The sequence below is a fragment of the Oryx dammah genome, unplaced genomic scaffold (genome assembly GCF_014754425.2).
Source record: "Oryx dammah isolate SB20612 unplaced genomic scaffold, SCBI_Odam_1.1 HiC_scaffold_26, whole genome shotgun sequence".
Taxonomy (NCBI): domain Eukaryota; kingdom Metazoa; phylum Chordata; class Mammalia; order Artiodactyla; family Bovidae; genus Oryx; species Oryx dammah.
Genome location: NW_024070210.1, coordinates 66666153 through 66684874, shown reverse-complemented (window position 1 = coordinate 66684874; position 18722 = coordinate 66666153). Strand labels below are relative to the sequence as shown.

Below are 18722 nucleotides of genomic sequence, written 5' to 3'. Positions count from 1 at the left end.
CTGTGATCAGAGAAAGAGATGTGGTGACAGATACTGGGTCCAAGAGAGTGATGCTGCTGGCTTTGAAGGTGGAGGAAGGGGGCCACAAGCTAGGGAATACTGGCGAATGTCTCTAAAAACAAGAAAACAGGAAACAAATTCTCCTGAAGAGCCTCCAGAAACACAGTCCTGCCAACACCTTGTTTAGTGTGAGACTTGAGTCAAATTTCTGACTTACCAAATTGTAAGGTAATAAATTTGTGATGTTTTAAGCTGCTAAGTTTATGGAAGTTTGTTAGAGAGCATTAGAAGACAGAATATACTCCCTCCCTCAGAGATTCATGAGTGTGCATTAGCTAATAAGGGCTCTAGTGAATCTTTCAGGACTGCTGTGCAGCTGCTGCTGCTGCTAAGTTGCTTCAGTCCTGTCTGACTCCGTGCAAGCCCATAGACGGCAGCCCACCAGGCTCCCCTGTCCCCAGGATTCTCCAAGCAAGAACACTGGAGTGGGTTGCCATTTCCTTCTCCAGTGCATGAAAGTGAAAAGTGAAAGTGAGGATGCTCAGTCGTCTCCGACTCTTCAGCTAGGCTTGTTCAAAAACCCTGCTCCCCAGCCACATCTGAACTTACCATGGTTTCTTCCTCAAGAAATCAGAACTGGGACTAAAGAATGTCAGTAAAGGCTGGTCTGCTGAAGGGGAAAAGAGGCAAAACCTCTGGAGCTGTAGCATAGCTTTATTTTCTGCCTGGGACTACAGCAGAGAAGCAAGGCGGTGTCCTTACCACATTACAGATGAGTTAAAACTTAAGGTCAGAGAGAATATGTCGCTTGCCTAAGGTTGCACATTTGGTACGATTTCGAATTAGAATCTAGTTTTCTTCAATTCAAGTGCCGGGCAGGAAACAGCTGGGTCAGAGCCGCCTAATAACTCTGGACACTTGTGACACTTGGGGCAGACAGCAGGAGGTGGTCATAGCCTGGCCAGCCAGTCCAGAAATCAGGTCAAGCGCAAGCACTCAGAGATATCTCACTATGCTCATTATATCAGAGAATTCTGATGCTTAAAATGTTCCTCGCTTGGCTCAAAGATTAGCTCTAGAGCCTGGACGCAGAAAGCACCTGTTGAGAATTTACACCTCCTGAATTTACACCCGCTAAGCCTGCGGCACCTGGACAGCCACAGTCCCCGGAAACTACCACTCCCACTATGCACCGCGACAGCGTTGACTAAACCCGGGATAAACTACAAGTCCCAGGATTCCTTGAGAACGAGCGCGGAGGAGCGGAGGGGCGTAGCACGTTGTCCGCGCGGGACCGTTAAATTTGAAACTTGGCGGCTGGGCGTGAGAGCTTGAGGTGGCTGGTTCGTGAGGGAATTAGGTGCGTGCTTTTTCGGGGAGCACCCTCCGGTCGCTTCAGTGCCTCGAAGGGCAGGTTGCAGAAGGAGGCCCAGGCGGTTTGAGGCTCTGAAGAAAGGCCCGCGGGAGGACGAGGCCCTAAGCCGGGAATGCAGGATGGCGGCGATGCAGAAGCAAAGGGGTGCTCCGAGGTAGGTACCGGAGAAGGGCGGCCGGGAGCTGGGCCTGCGAGCTCCTAGGGTGCCTGGCAGTGACAGAGGCTCCGCTGAGAGCAGTCCAGGAGAAGAGCAGGCCCGACCGAATCGTCCTCCCTGCTGGAATTGGACGTGAGGAGTGGAGGTGAAGGCACAGGGTTAGCACTGATCTTAGTGCGCTGAGGGCGCGTGAGAATCCTTCTGCATCCAGCTGCAAAGCCAAGGAGGCTGTGGGACTCCGGGGGTCCAAAGGGCTTGGAATTTGTGGTCTGTGTTTGTGTCTCAGCCCAGCCATTCCCTAACTCTGTGACTTTGGATACGTCTTTAAATGGAAGATGCTGCTGTTAACGCTACCTACCATTCCGAGTTCTGGGAGAATTCAGGGTATTTGTAAAGTAACTGCCTCCAAATAAGTGCTTGGCACATGGTAGGTGCTGTCTTTAAGTTAGTAGCATAGTTAGAAATCTAAAAAGCCCTTTTCCGCATGCTTGCTGCTCTTCCTTATTCATCCATATATAAGCTCTTCTGTGGAGAAGGCAATGGCACCCCACTCCAGTACTCTTGCCTGGAAAATCCCATGGATGGAGGAGCCTGGTGGGCTGCAGTCCATGGGGTCGCTAAGAGTCGGACACGACTGAGCGGCTTCCCTTTCACGTTTCACTTTCATGTACTTTCATGGAGAAGGAAATGGCAACCCACTCCAATGTTCTTGCCTGGAGAATCCCAGGGACGGAGGAGCCTGGTGGGCTGCCGTCCGTGGGGTCACACAGAGTCGGACACGACTGAAGCGACTTCGCAGCAGCAGCAAGCTCTTCTGGATTGAAATTCTATGTGCATTTTCATTAGGGGGTACACGGTATTTATGGGCTTCCTAGGTGTCGCAGTGGTAAAGAATCTGCCTGCCAATACAAGAGACACAAGAGAGACTCGGGTTCGATCCCTGGGTTGGGAAGATTCCCTGAAGCAATAAATGGCAGCTCCAGTATTCTTGCCTGGAAAATTCCATGGACAGAGGAGCCTGGTAGGCTACACACCATAGGGTCACAGAGAATCGGACACCACTGAGCACTACCACAACCACACAGTACTTAGATAAATGTCATTTTACGAGCTCTTTAATTCATACAAAAGATATATATACTTTTTTTATTTTATATTGGAGTATAGCCAATTAACACTGTTGTAATAGTTTCAGGTGGACAGCAAAAGGACTCAGCCATACATGTATCCATTCTCCCCTAAACTCCCCTCCTATCCAGAGTGCCACCTAACATTAAGCAGAGTTCCCTGTGCAATAGGATAGGACCTTATTGGTTATCCATTTTAAATATAGTGATGTCATGCGAGATATATTTATTAACCACCTACAAAGTACTAGGTGTAACAAAAACACATAAATCCCTATCCTTATGAAGCTTAAGTTCTGGGTGGGATGAGGGTAGGGAAAACAAGATAAATAAACTAAAAGGTAGACAGTGGTTGGTACAAAACAAACAAAACTGGGGAGGAGGAGGGTTGGTGCAATTTTTGATAGTTTTGAACAGAGGGCCTCACTGAAAAGGTGTCATTTAGGTCAAGACTGGAAGGAAACTCAAGAGTTAGTCATGCATTGATCTGGGGGGAAGTACAAAGGCTGGAGGGTGAGAGTTGGGGGAGGCAGGGGCACTGGCTGAGTAATTGGAGCAGAATGAACCAGAGAATAAAAGGAAATGAAGTAAAAAAGGTGAAGATGCAGGCATTGTAAGGACTTGGCTTTTACTCTGTAGTTGAAAGTTATTGGAGGGTTTTGAGCAAAAGAAAGACATGATCTGACATGGGTTTAAACAGGATCACTTTGGCTGCAGTATCTAAAAGGCTAAAGGTAGAAAAGGATGGAAGCAGAGAGACCAGTTTAGACGTTATTGAAATAGTCCAGGCAAGAGAAGATGGTGGCTTGAGCCAGGCTGAAAACAGTGGAGATGCTGAGAAAAAGGTTCATTTCTGGATACGTTCTAGAGGTGGAACCAACAGGACTTGTGGATGACTGGGGGATGTGAGAGGGGTGTCTAGGTTGGCATTAAGATTTTTTACTTGAGAGCTGGATAAATGAAATTGCCGTTTATTTGAGATGAGGGAAGAAGCAGGTCTTTGAGGAGGCAAGAGGAGGAGAAGGGAGGGAGGAAGCAATCCCAGCTCAATTTTGGACATTTAACAGATATTTTAATTGCCATTTTAAGAGAAGAAATCTAGAAACCTCAATAAATATTTATTCACTGCTTACTACTGTTAGATCCTGTGTTAGATTATGAGAATAGAAAAATAAATGACATGGCCCTTATATTTACAAAAATAGTTAAAAAGATAAAAGAGTAGTTACAATTTATATTATTAATCACTTACAGTTTGTTTTCCTGAAGGGAGTTTTTAGCTCTCGTCTAGACTGAGGTCACACAAAACTTTCACTTTATTTTTGAAGAATAGTGCCTGTCTGTCTCTGTTTTAAACACAGAGATAGCATCTCTTAGCCAGAAGTAAGCTTCTCTTTGAGGATTGTAGAGCTCTGAAGTTCAGCGTATATACCCTTTGTGGTGATTACCTCCAAAAAGCTTTTGCAGATTCCCCCCATAGAATTGACATAATTGGAGGAACCATTTATGACCAGTAAACTGTATTTTTGTCTGCTTCTACTCTGGGCTACCTATATATATAAACTTCAGTTTTAAGTAATCAGTTGAAACATGGGGTTAGTCTGGTAAACACTTTGCTAATTTTAAATTAAACAAGATGATGCATTCAGTGATAGGCATCAATCTGACTTTTGTCTACTTTGCCAAATTTATAATATTTTTTTCCCTTCTTTCTTCCTGTCATAAAACTTTCTTCTTAAGATATTGCTCACAATACTGTAGCCATGTTCTCTCTTCCATTAGATAATACTGCAGCCTTGAACTTGGAAACAGATAGACTCAGAAGGTTAGGAGTATAACATTAATAACACTACTAATGTGCCAGCCCACTGTATTTAACCCAAAGATCATGAGTTATCACTTTTCTGAAAACATTTACAATAATCCAGTGTTATAACAATTCAGTGTTAGTATGAGATTTACTTTTGTTTCTCTCTTCACAGTGAAGTCATGTCTTTGGAGGGAGATGAATGGGAGCTGAGTAAAGAGAATGTCCAACCTTTAAGGCAGGGGCGGATCATGTCCACCCTTCAGGGAGCACTGGCACAGCAAGAATCTGCCTGTAACACTACTCTTCAGCAACAAAAACGGTGTGTAGAATGGCTGGGGCCCCACCAGTCATCCCCAGCTGTGGTAGTTAATGTGGGCGTGGACCCATGCAGGATGGCGTAAGGAGTACTAAACTACTCTTCAAAAATTGGTAAAATTGGTAGTCTGAGGATCTGTTCCCCTCCTGCATTCTTATCACACAACAGCTATCTAAAGATCCCCTCAAGTGCACTTAAGAACAAGAGCTATAGGATTTCATTTCACTGTGGAGCAGCCAAACTCTTGTATCAATAAAAATATTTCTTATACAGGGGGAACTGATAAGTAAAGCAAGTATCATATTATAGTATTTACCAAAAGAATTATGTCATTCTGAATCCTGAAACAGAATTAACTCTTTGAGACTAATCAATTAATGAAATTGCTTCTTTGTGTTCTGAATACTGAGGGAAAGTGCATCTGTTTATCCTTTGTCTGTACTCAATTATTAATGTTCTATGAACGTATTTTTGAGAATGTATGCAAAAGAAATGGTGGTCTCCAAAGAAAATGTAAGCCTTGGAGAAACTGAATTTAAGGAACTCAGGGTGATGAAAAGCTGAAAAATACCATTCTATCGTTCAGTATAGTGAACAATAAAACTTGCTCTCCTTTGACAAATGTTTTGATAAATACACTTCTTTTCAAAAAGGTAAAGTATTGGTTTCTACCTGCAGTTTCATGACCAAAAAATTCTTGTATTATCAGAAAATTATCATAACTTTGATCTAATATAATGAATACCCTTGATCATCTCTTTGAATCTTTAAAAGCACTGGATTTTATGGTTTTGTTTCACAGATGGTGTTCTATTATTAAATCTTTTTGATGACATTCTGTGACATTATACTAGTTTTTCCACTTCACTAACTATTCTTCCTTTTTGCTTGTTGGCTTCCTACTTGATTTTACCTAAGTTTCTGTTCTTTGCCCTCTGTTCTCATTCCATATTCAGATTTTCCAGCATTATTTAACTACTGTCTACATCTTTTACTTGCTTTCTAAATGTCTTTTTATCTACTTGTAACATATGATGAGATAAATATTTCACTAGTGTATTAAATACTGAATCTTTTCTCATGTAGGACCTTCCTTTTTCTACTCCATTTTGATTAATGGTATGAATTAATCTGAATGATCTTACCTCACTGCTCTCTCATACTCATTGATTTAGTCGATTGCTAGGGATTCGTGATTTTTTTTTTTAAAGATCTATTTTTTATTATTTTAAACTTTTGACTGTGCTGGGTCTTTGTGGCTGTGTGCAGGCTTTCTGTAGTTGTGGGGAGCAGGGAGTACTTTTTGTTGCAGTGCGCAGGCTTCTCATTGAGGCGGCTTCTCTTGTTGAGCACAAGCTCTAGGCACATGGGCTTCAGTAGTTGTGACTCTTGGTCTCAGTAGTTGTGGTGCACGGGCTTAGTTGCTGCAAGGCATGTAGGATCTTCCCAGAGCAGGGATCGAACTTGTGTCCCCTGCATTGGCAAGCAGATTCTTAACCACTGGACTACCAGGGAAGCCCCTAATTTTTTTAAGTATAATTTGCATGCAGTGAAAGGCTCAGATTTTTAAGTATGCTTAGGTGATTTTGATACACATTTCAAGACAGAATATTTTTATTACCTCCGAAGGTTCTCTCCTGCACCTTCCCAATTAATCTTCCCCTCCTCCATGAAGAAACCAGTGATCACATTTTTATCACCATAGGTTAGTTTTGTTTATTTTACTATTTTATATAAATGGAATCATATAGTACTTTCAATATGTTTTTTAGGCATTTTCACATTGCATGTATTAGTAGATTGTTCCTTTTTTTATTTTAACTGAGTAGTATTTCATTTGTTTATCTGTTTATCAATTATGGACAAATGGATTCTTTCCAGTTATGTGTTTTGTGGGTAAAGCTGCTATTTACATTCTTGAGTAAGACTTTTTGTGGACATAGATTGTCATTTCTCTTGGAATAACATTGCTAGGTCAGATAATAAGTGTTTGTTTTCCAAAAAGGTTGTAACATTTTACACTCCTATCAGAAACATATTAGAATCAATTTGCTCCAGATCCATTCCCATATTTAGTGTGATGTTTTTTGTTTTTTGTTTTAGCCATTCTGATGGATGTATAATAGTATCTCATGATGGTTTTACTTCCCATCTCCCAAGTGACTACTGAATTGAGCACTTATTTACTTGTTTATTGGCCATTTATATATCTTCTTTTGTGATGCGTTTGTTCAGATATTTTGCCTTATTTTACAATTGGAAGATCCCCTGGAAGAGGGCATGGCGACCCACTCCAGTATTCTTGCCTGAAGAATCCCCATGGACAGAGGAGCCTGGTGGTCTACAGTTCATGGGGTCGCAAAGAGTTGGACATGACTGAGCATCTAAGCATAGGACTGCAAGAGTTCTTTATGTAGTCTGTATACAAGTCCCTTATCAAATATATGTGTTAAAATATTTTCTCCCAGTTCATGGCTATCTATTTTCTTGGTGGTATTTTTTGACAAGCCGAAGTTTTTAATTTTGATGTCTGATTAGTGTTTTTCTTTTAGTACCTTTTGTGTCTCCTCTAGGAAGTCTTTGCCTGCCTAAAAGGTCCTTTTTTTTGAAAAAGGAAAAAATCCTGTAGTTTTTTTTTTTTTTTTTCTAGTAGCTATGTTTTAGCTTTTATGTTTAAGTCTGTGATTCATCTTAAATTTATCCTTGTGCATGGTGTGAGGTTAGAATAAAAGGTCTTATGCCTCCATCCCTACCCTCGTATGCCTATCTAGTTGTTCTGCCTTCATTTGTTGAAGAGAGTTTTTTGTCTTTCCCCATTAAATTGCTTTGGGGCTTTTGTCAAAAATCATTTGGTTGTGTATGTGTGGATCATTTCTGGACCCTATGCTGTTCCATTGATCTAACTGTTTACCTTTTCATCAGGTTGTATGAAAGACAACTTGTATGTTGTCTTGATTAGCTTTATATAATAAGACTTGAAGTCAGGTAGAATTCAAAATTCTTTTAGCTATTATTAGTCCTTTGCTTTTCCAAATTTTAAAATCATTGTGTCAGTTTCTAGAAAAGAGACTGCTAGGATTTGAATTGGATTGCATTGAATCCATAGATAAATTTGGAGGTTTGCTGATTTTTATCAGTAGTGTCTTGAATTTTTTTTTTCATTTATTTCATTATCTCATACTTAAATCACCATTTTAGTCACACAATTGTGGCCCCTTTTCTAATTTCTCCTATTCTTATACTGTTGTTATCAAACAGGGTTCTTGGATTCTTTAATCAGTAGAAATTGATAAGAGGCCAGATAAGACATTCAAGCAAGGCTTTACTGGGACTAGAGCTGCAGGGATCAAAAACAAGTAACAGGTTCCCTTGCTTGCTTCCTGAACATGGGGCCAACTTGTTCCCTAAAGGGAGTGAGGGTAGGGGCAGGTCCAAGGTTTGGGCTGGAGGGGTGGCTTGAGTGATCTGCCCACCCCCTTGGTTTTGCTGTATGCAGGGATCATACTGCAGTACCCTGCTTTTGCTCTGGACACCTTAGAAGTAGCAGTTGGGTTTTTGGTCTTTTTATATCTTGTTCAAAATTTGTTCCAACTGCTCATGTACACAGTTATTTTTTACTCCCTTATAGTTTCTTTATATTCTGTTGCTCCAGAAAACATTTGTCCAGGTGCAAGCATTGTTGCCAAGGGTCCCAGGTCTCAGCCTTTTTCAGTGTTACCTGATTAATCTTTTTGAAATCTTTGCTTAGCATATTCAAGATACTCTCCAACTGAAGAACCACTACTGGCTGAACAGCCAGAATCCAAGCTCTTTAAATTTGTATTTAAAGCATTCGCTTACCTCTCCAGATATCTCCATTTATTCCCAATACTGACTTTATGTTATAGCTGGATAAGCTCTCCGACTTCGACAACTTTATTCAATACTGATTTCCCTCTCTCTTGGAAAACTCTTTTTTTCTTTGAAATCTTATGTTTCCTTCAAAGTCCCACCTCTACGACTGATTCTATAATACCTCCTTTTGACATTATAAAGCCTTTACTATCAATTCTTGGCAGTTGCAATATACTGCTCTGTATTGTTAGTTAATTTTTCATTTATGTACTGTCTTTCTTATCAGAGTTTAAGGGTCTTTTGTGTCAGGGACTATTCTTATTCTTTATGTTAAACATAACCCCTTATACAGTTATTATTGATACATTGTTTATTTAAATTGTGGTTTATTACATAATACTTCCCCTCTATTCTGACTGGTCAATCTTTAACTTCATCTTAGCCCTCTGCCTTTGTAAGCACTTTATAAAATCATATTTCACACTTTCTCTGAAACATTCCTCCAATTTTTATATGGTCTAATTCTTCTTTGACTAATGTTATCCATGGAATTTTTCTTTAAGAGTCTTATTTCTGGATATATATTTATGTGTGTGTGTGTGTATATTTAGCTTCTTCAGTACTATCATATGCATATAAAGGTAATAGGTGTCATTTATTGAGTACTTAACTACTTACTTTGTCTAAATACTTTACACTTAAGACTAATCAACCTAATAAGATAGATCATATTATTATTCCCATTTTACAGATGAGGTAACTGAAAGCAGAGTTTAAATAGCTTTTCTAATGTCACTCAGTTAGTGATTAGTGGAGCTGCACTGGAACCTTGGGAGTCTTGTTCCAGAGCTTTAAATGCTGTGTAGTAGTACTTTTATAGAAAAGTTGTCTTGAAATTTCTCTAATTTCTTCATATTTTGTCTCTCCAGTTATGTTATCAAACAGAATCCTGATTATTTCTATTCTTTTTCTTTCTGTTTAACAAGCTCTCAAACTCCAGTACAGTTATCTAGATTGATATTAAATACTTAATAATGAATAAAAATAAAGGTGACATTCATTTGGCTGTTATCACTATTGCCTATGCTAACATTTTCTGTTTAAATTTCAGGGCATTTGAATCTGAAATTCGATTTTATGCTGGAAATGACCCTCTGGATGTTTGGGATAGGTGAGTCTTTTTTATTTAACAGAGCAATAGAAACTTAATAGATGGAGTTCTTATAGCTATGCCTCGCAAACTGAGTTGTGTGAAGCAGTGTGTTAGAGAGTAGTGTTTTTGAGACACAAAGAAGCAGAATAATTATAGTGTATCTTCCTGAGGTGTGACTGTGAGCTATACTCATCTGCCACCATCCTCATTTTTTCCCACAGGTACATGTTAGCAATATTTAGAAAAGTTTGAGAGATACAGGTTTAGGACATGTCACTGAAAACCTCTAAATAAACATTGTCAATATATTAGATATTTCTGCTTTGAAAAGTCCAGAATGGATCTTGGAACAAGACATGTTAAACTTGAAAAATAATTCATTTCCTCTCTTCCTATTCAGATATGTTAACTGGACAGAGCAAAACTATCCTCAGGGTGGGAAGGAAAGCAATATGTCAACGTTATTAGAAAGAGCTGTAGAAGCACTACAAGGAGAAAAACGATATTATAATGATCCCCGATTTCTTAGTCTCTGGCTTAAGCTGGTAAGTCTTTCTGAAGTGCCATCTGAGTTTAAAATATTAAATTAAGAGATTTTTCTCAATAGGTATCTTATACATTCAAAAACGGAGCTGTTCAGTAGATACTAAACATTGCATAAATACTCAAAATTGTTTCCATCTAGAGATGCATTTTACAAGAATTTTTTTAACCCATTAAAAGTGACCATAAGGCCTGTATATCTCTCTGTAGGAATGGGTTATTTATCGGTTTTAATCATCATTAGGCTGTGCAGCTGTACTTGGGGAGGACATATAGGAACCAGCACATGGTGGTAGTACAATTGTTTGGGAAAAGCTTTTGTAGGTGATTCTGCTGTTCCTTTCTTCCATTTTGTGAATCATCACCATAAAAAAAGTGTTGTTTATATTTTATCTGTCTTTCATTTTTTTTCATTTAGTATGTTGCTATAATTAAAACTATTGACCTGACCACTTTGTACTGTCTTACTTGACATGTAGTTCTTTTAAGAACACTTTTGAGGATTTTTTATGAAAACATCTTCTTTATAAAAATGATGACCAGAGTTTCTTAGACATTAACTCTTCTCTTTTATCCTAAAAGAGATTAGAAAAAAGCAACTGGGGACTTGCTGGTAGTCCAATGGTTAAGAATCTGTCCTCCAATGCAGGGGACACAGTTTCAGTCCCTGGTCAGACAACTAAGATCCCACATGCCATGGGGCAACAAACCCCACAAATGACAACTACTGAGCCTGCGCACCACAACTAGAGAGAAGCCCACACGTCTCAAGAAAGACCGCCTGAGGCAGCCGAAACTAAATGAATAAGCAATTTTTTTTTTTTTAAGAAAAAAGACAATTGGTAAATATTTAGAATAGAATTTTAGGTGATAGAATTAGATATTGGATAAAAACTTTAAATAAAATATATAAAAAATTAAAAATAAGTAGTCAAGTAATTCTAAATAATAGACTATTTTCAACAATCATTGTAATATGATAAAATACCAACACTGGAAATTAGTAAGTTTTCTGGCTACACTATACCTCTATATTTATGGCTAAAATATAATAAAATAATTATTAATATCGTTAAATGAATCTTGAAGACATAATTATCTTGATTTCTGCAGGTCATTTGACATATCTTGGCATCCTTATGTAAGCTGGTGACATTACCTTAGGGATAGTAGTTATGGGAATTTATAAGAAAGGATGGCACACAAAGAATGCTAACCAGATTTGTTAGTGAGACTGTGGTTCCTGATGTGATGGTGTACTAATAGATTTTGTTGTTCATTCTATTTTATATAATATTCTTATATGTGACTTACTAGAAGATTGAACTAAATAAACCTCTAAAGCGACATTTAATCCCAGGTTTCTATGATTATAGTTAGTTGAAGCTATTAAAAGTAGTAATTGGAATAATTTCTCTGTTCACTTGTGTTAACCCAATGTTTAGTGAAGAGTAATGATTATCATAGAGTAAAAAGCATAATCCAAGCCAGTGCTCCTGAAAGAATGATCTGTAGACTGTTCAAGGTAAATACAAAAATTGAGAGTAAGCGTTTAGAAATTTTATTGACAATTTGATGTTGCACATCTATGTGCATCATTTTTCTTGTAACTTCTATTTTTATTGTCTTTTTAAAAAATATCAGTCAACGATGCAATGGAAACTTTTAAACACACACGCCTAAAACTGTCCCCTTCACTACAGGTAATTGGAGAGGCACTGGTCTAGGTAACCCTCAAATTCAACATTTAAAAAAAAAAACCCTCAAATTCAAATTATTAGCCATAGAGTGATCAGCAGTAATCTAAACTTTGTACCTGGGAAACAAGGTGCATATTAAATTATTTTGCTTTCTTTCTTAGTCAAAAGGAGTAAAGATGGGTTCCTCACACTACTCTTTTGCTTTGCAGAAAGTTTTTTCCAGTCCTTTTTATAAAGGATAACTAAAATCTAGCTAAGGAGGGTTCCTCACACTACTCTTTTGCTTTGCAGAAAGTTTTTTCCAGTCCTTTTCATAAAGGATAACTAAAATCTAGCTAAGGAAAAATTTGTTCTTCGAAAATATCCAGTATTTTTAGTTAAAAGTTTAAAATGGTTTTAATTTGGCTTTTTAAGAGTTACCAGAAAGATATGTTTAACTTTTGAATTGATTAATCTAACCATCTTAAACCCAAACTGTATTCACTGCCCCATGCTGTACCACAGCTGTTCAGAAAACCATTATTGAAGTGCAGTCAATTTTAAACTTTATTTATGTAAGTAATAGATATCAAGGACTTGCTCTTACAGTGATAAACATTGAGAATTATTACTTTGCTTGAAATATCATCACATGTGGGAAAACATCTCTAATTTGAATAAGCAGAAAAACTCCATTACTGAATTACTATGAAATTAAACTATAAGATACTAATGGATTTTGTTAAAGATATAAATGGAACATTTCATTTTTTTCTACTAGACCGTGGGTAGGGACTAGAATGTAGTAGAGAACAATGTTTTCTGCCTTTGTGGAACTTACTTTATTGAGGAAGACAGATGGTAAGCAATTAATTGTAAGTGTAATAGAAGAGAAAGAGGGAAAGTGTTGAGATGTATGGTAAAACATACAAGGTGGACTAAACCAAGACTAGACAATCAGGAACAGAAAGATATGAATGAAAATACATGTAGTAAATGAACAGGAGAACATGTTATCCTCTGCAGTAGTAAAAGAACTCTTAATGAGAACACTGAAATGCTATTTTTATATGAAAGTAGAAACTTTTAAAAATAAGTATTAGCTATGAAAGTATATTTGGAAATAACTACTAACATTTTAAATTTGTATAACCATCTTAGAAAGCAATTTACTTTTTAACATAGTTCCACTTATAGGAATTTATCTTAAGGGAATAATGTAAAATGTGAAAGGCAATATGCTTAAAGGTATTCATTACACAATTATTTACAATTGGGAAAAAGTAGAAGTGGTTTGTCCAAAAAAATAAGGGAATAGTTAAATGATGAAAGATCTACTAGATGGAACATTGTTCACCCATTCAAAAATATTAATTAAGTAGCAGCATGGAAAAATGAATGATGCACAGTTAAATGGAATAAAAATATTTAATTATGATTAAAACTATAAAATGACAAAAATCTTTTTATCCCATGGAAAAATGATATATATTCCTTTTTTTCCTCAAGAGAAAAATAAAGACTGAAAAAATATATCAGACTTGTTAGTGGTGTGGGATTTTTACTGATCCCTTCCCTTTCCCTTTTTGCTGCTAGAATTATCTGTATTTTAGCTGGTCTTAATAAGGTCTCTTTTAAAATACAGATTTGACCATGTCATTTCTTTGCTTATAGCTCTCCTACCCCAACACATATAACATTGACTATCAGGTGTATTTACAATTGATGAGCTTGACTTTCAAGCCCGGTCACACCTTTTTTCCTCAAACTTCTATCTAGCCTACACCTCCACAGTCTTAGTCTTCAGTGTCTTTGCTTATGCTTTTTTCTCTGCCTAGAGTGCACTTCATTTCCCACTCTTTATTTTATATAAGTTTATTTCTCCTTAAGGGCCACACTCAAATGTCATTTATTCTTGAAAGCTTTCTTCCCCATTTTTTTTTCTTACAAATTAATTCCTTACTTTTGTCAGGTAAGGGATTAGTGTAAATGTGTTTTAGGTCCTCCCAATATATTCCTTATAATCTTGTCTTGTAATAGATAATATTTTTTTCAGTGCAGAAACTACATATTGTATCTCCAGTGACTGGCACGTAACAGACAGTATGTGAAGAAAAATTGGTTAACTGCTAATGTTTTTAATTTGTTACAGGGGCATTTATGCAATGAACCTTTGGATATGTACAGTTATTTACATAACCAAGGAATTGGCATTTCACTTGCTCAGTTTTATATCTCATGGGCTGAAGAATATGAAGCTAGAGAAAACTTTAAGAAAGCAGATCTGATATTTCAGGAAGGTATTGAACAGAAGGCTGAACCACTGGAAAGACTGCAGTCCCAGCACAGGTAAACTTCCTCTCTGGAGCTTTTCTTAACTCTTTAATAGATACAAAAAGTTGTTTTGCATCTGAATAAAGTGCTCTTTGTGGATTGGCAAGTTAATTTCATTACTATTCAGTTTTTTAAAAGACGTATTTAAGTATTTTCTATTTAACATACAGTAAAATCTAGTCTTTGACGTACAGTTCTATATGTTTTCACAAGTAAATAGAAACATGTAACCATTATCATCATTAAGATATATTTGAGTTATTTCATCACTCCGTAGAATTCACACGTTTATCCCTTTGTGGTCAACACCTACTCACAGTCCCAACCTCTAGCAACCACTGATCTATTCTCCAGCCCTATAGTTTAGACTTTTTCATAATGTCATGTCAGTGGAATCATATAGTATATAATCTTTTAATTCGGGCTGCTTTCATTTAGCATAATGCATTTGAGTTGTAAGAGTTCTTTATTCTGAATACAAGTCTTTTGTCAGATGACTGATTTGTAAACCTTTTCTCCCAGCTTAATTCTAGAAGTGACTTTTACAGTACAGAAGTTTTTAATTTTGAAGAAGTTTAATTTATCAATTATTTCTTAAATGGGTTGTGCTTTTGGTATATCTAAGAATTCCATCTAGCTGAAGGTCACAGAGATTTTTCTCCTGTGTTTTTATCCTGAAGTGTTATAGTTTTATTTTTTGTTTTTAAATTTGTGATCCATTTTGAGTTAATTTTTGTAGAAGGTATTAAGGTTCTTTTTTTTGGCCTATGAGCCTTATTTATTCATGTGCCTTTTGTTGAAAAGGTTTTCTCCATTGAAGTACCTTTGCATTTTTGTCAAAAATCAGGTGATCATATTTGTGTAGGTTTATTTCTGTTACTCTGTTTTCTCTTTTGATCTTAATGTCTATCACTGGTATATATTACCCTTATCTAGATTGCTGAAGAATAGTAAGTCTGGAAATCAGTTAATTGTTCTTTTTAACTCTTCTAGTTCATTTGACTTTCTGTATAAATTCTAGAATCAGCTTTCTAGGATTTTGATTAGTATTATGCATGAACAAGATGTATTTCTCCATTTATTTAGATCTTTTATTTCTTTGAATAGGCTTTGGTAGTTTTTATCTTTCAAGGACTTGGTCCACTTCATCTAAGTGATAAGTTAATAGGCATAGAGTTGTTCATAGTATTCCTTTATTATCTTTTTAATGTCTATAGGTTAGGTAGTGACCTTCCTTCTTTGTTTTTTTCATATTGATAATCCTGATATTTGGTCCTCTAGTTTATCAATTTCTATTGATCTTTTTAGGAAATCAGCTTTTGCTTCCATTAATTTTTAAATCTTAATTGATACTCTGCTCCTAATTTTATTAATTTCTGCTCTTTATTATTTCCTTCTTTGTGCTTACTTTGGGTTTAACTTGCCCCTTTTCTAATTTAAGGTGACACTTAGAGCACTGTTTTCTAGAGCTTTTTTTCTAATATAAAAGATTTCTGTCTAAGCACTGCTTTAGCTGTACCCAAAGATTTTGATAATAATACTATATTTTCATTTTCATTCAGTTCAAAATATTTTCTAATTTTCCTTATGTCTTCCTTTTGATCCATGGGATATATAGAAGTGTATTATTAGGAAGTGTTTGCAGATTTTTCAGATATCTCCCTGCTACTGATTTCTAGTTTAATTCCATTATGGTTAGAGAATATAATTTGTATGGTTTCAAGTCTTTCTAATTTATTAAGGTTCATTTTATGGCCCAGAATATGTGAATGTTTTGTGTACACCTGAAAAATGTGTTTTCTGCTGTTTTGGAATAAAATATTTTATAAATGTCACTTTTAGGTCAAGTAGATTGGTAGTCAGTTCTGGTCTTCTGTATCCTTGCTGACTTTCTGTTTACTTATTCTGTCAATTACTGAGAGAGGAATCTTGAAGTCTCTTTTATTGTGGGTTTTTTGTGGGATTTTCTTTTTCTTTTTTTTGCCACACAGCTTGTGGGATCTTTGTTCCCTTTCCAAGAACTGAACCTGGGCCTTCGGAAATGAGAGTTCAGAGTCCTAACCACTGGATCACCAGGGTATTCCCTCTTTTATTGTGAATTTATCTCTTCCTTCTTTGAGCTCCTATCAGCCTTGCTACATATATTTTGAAGTTCTATTAAGTATATACACATTTAGAATTGATCCCTTTATCATTATATAATGTTCATCTTTATCCCTGATCATACTTTTTCTGACGTCAGCTTGATCTGATATTAATATAGCCAGTCCAGCTTTCTTTAGTTTTCATGATACATCTTTTCCTTTCTTTACTTTTTTCCCCAACAGTTTTAAAGGTATGCAACCATATCCACAATCTAATTTTAAACATTTTTAACACCCCAAAATGAATTCCATACTTATTATTGTTCCACAGAACTGGAAAAGGTCAGTCTTCATTCCAATCCCAAAGAAAGGCAATGCCAAAGAATGTTCAAACTATCACACAATTGCACTCATCTCACATGCTAACAAAGTAATACTCAAATTTCTCCAAGCTAGGCTTCAACAGTATGTGAACTGAGAACTTCCAGATGTTCAAGCTGGATTTAGAAAAGGCAGAGGAACCAGAGATCAAATTGCCAACATCTGTTGGATCATAGAAAAAGCAAGAGAATTCCAGAAAAACATCTACTTATGCTTCATTGTGCTAAAGCCTTTTGACTCTGGAGCATAACAAACTGGAAAATTCTGAAAGAGATGGGAATACCAGATCACCTTACCTGCCTCCTGAGAAATCTGAATGCAGGTCAAGAAGCAACAGTTAGAACCAGACATGGAACAATAGACTGGTTCCAAATTGGGAAAGGAGTATGTCAAGGCTGTATATTGTCACCCTGCTTATTTAACTTATATGCAGAGTACATCATGTGAAATGTCAGGCTGGATGAAGCACAAGCTGGAATCAAGATTGCCAGGAGAAATAGCAATAACCTCAAATATGCAGATGACACCACCCTCATGGCAGAAAGTGAAGAAGAACTAAAGAGGCTCTTGATGAAAGTGAAAGAGGAGAGTGAAAAAGTTGGCTTAAAGTTCAACATTCGAAAACTAAGATCATGGCACCCAGTCCCATCACTTCATGGCAAATAGATGAGGAAACCATGGAAACAGTGACAGACTTTATTTTCTTGGGCTCCAGAATCACTGCAGATGGTGACTGCAGCCATGAAATTAAAAGACACTTACTCCAAAGAAAAGCTATGACCAACCTAGACAGTATATTAAAAAGCAGAGACATTACTTTGCCAACAAAGATCCATATAGTCAAAGCTATGGTTTTTCCAGTAGTCATGTATGGATGTGAGAGTTGGACTGTAAAGAAAGCTGAGGACCGAAGAACTGATGCTCTTGAACTGTGGTGTTGGAGAAGACTCTTGAAAGTCCCTTGGACTGCAAAGAGATCAAACCAGTCAATCCCAATGGAGACCAGTCCTGAATATTAATTGGAAAAACTGATGCTGGGAAAGATTGAAGGCAAGTGAAGGGGATGACAGCGGATGAAATGGTTGGATGGCATCACTGACTCGATGGACATGAGTTTGAGCACGCTTCTGGAGTTGGTAATGGACAGGGAAGCCTGGCCTGGTACAGTCCATGGGGTTCAAAAGAGTCAGATACAACTGAGCAACTGAACTGAACTGATTAGCAGTGACTCTGCATTCCCTCTCAATCCAGTTCCAGGCAACCATTAATCTGCCTTCTCTCTCTGGATTTCCCTATTCTGGACATTGCACATAAATGGAATCCTACGTTATGTGGTCTTTTGTGACTGGCTTCTTTCACTTAGCGTATTTTCAAGGTTCATTATAGATGAACATAGTTGTGCCATATATCAGTATTTCATTTTTATTGTCAAATAATATGTCATTCTATAGATATATTGCATGATTTATCCATTCATCAGTTATTGGGCATTAAGTTGTTTTCAATTTTTGGCAATTATGAAATAATGCTGCTATAAACATTCATATTACAGGATTTTGTGTGGATTTCCTTTTATTAACAAAGGGGTTTCTTTTTATTGAAGGGTAGTTGATGGACAGTGCTGTAGAAAAAGGTACACAATGTAGTAATCCACAATGTTTAAAGCTTATACTCCGGGTGATGCTAGTGGTAAAGAACCCACCTGCCATTGCAGTAGGCATAAGAAATGTAGATTTGATCCCTAGATCAGGAAGATCCTGCATGGCAATCACCAAAGTATTCTTGCCTGGAGAATCCAATTGGCAGAGGAGCCTGGCTGGCCACAGTCCATAGGGTCACAGTGTTGGGCACGACTGAAGTGACTTACTTAGTAAGTGACTTATTGTGAGTACACACTCCATCTATAGTTATTATAAAATATCAACTATA

At 37.0% G+C, this 18722-nt stretch overlaps 1 protein-coding gene across 1 annotated transcript in view; it reads left to right on the top strand.

Moving 5' to 3' along the window:
* The first annotated feature begins 1268 nt into the window (after positions 1-1268).
* Positions 1269-18722, top strand: part of BUB1B (BUB1 mitotic checkpoint serine/threonine kinase B) — a 51067-nt gene continuing 33613 nt past the window's right edge. Inside the window, exons 1-5 of the mRNA XM_040226950.1 lie at positions 1269-1529; positions 4642-4788; positions 9731-9790; positions 10173-10317; positions 14147-14343. Of these exons, the coding sequence (XP_040082884.1) occupies positions 1495-1529; positions 4642-4788; positions 9731-9790; positions 10173-10317; positions 14147-14343 (584 nt within the window). The 5' untranslated portion in view covers positions 1269-1494. The remainder of the gene's footprint in view (positions 1530-4641; positions 4789-9730; positions 9791-10172; positions 10318-14146; positions 14344-18722) is intronic.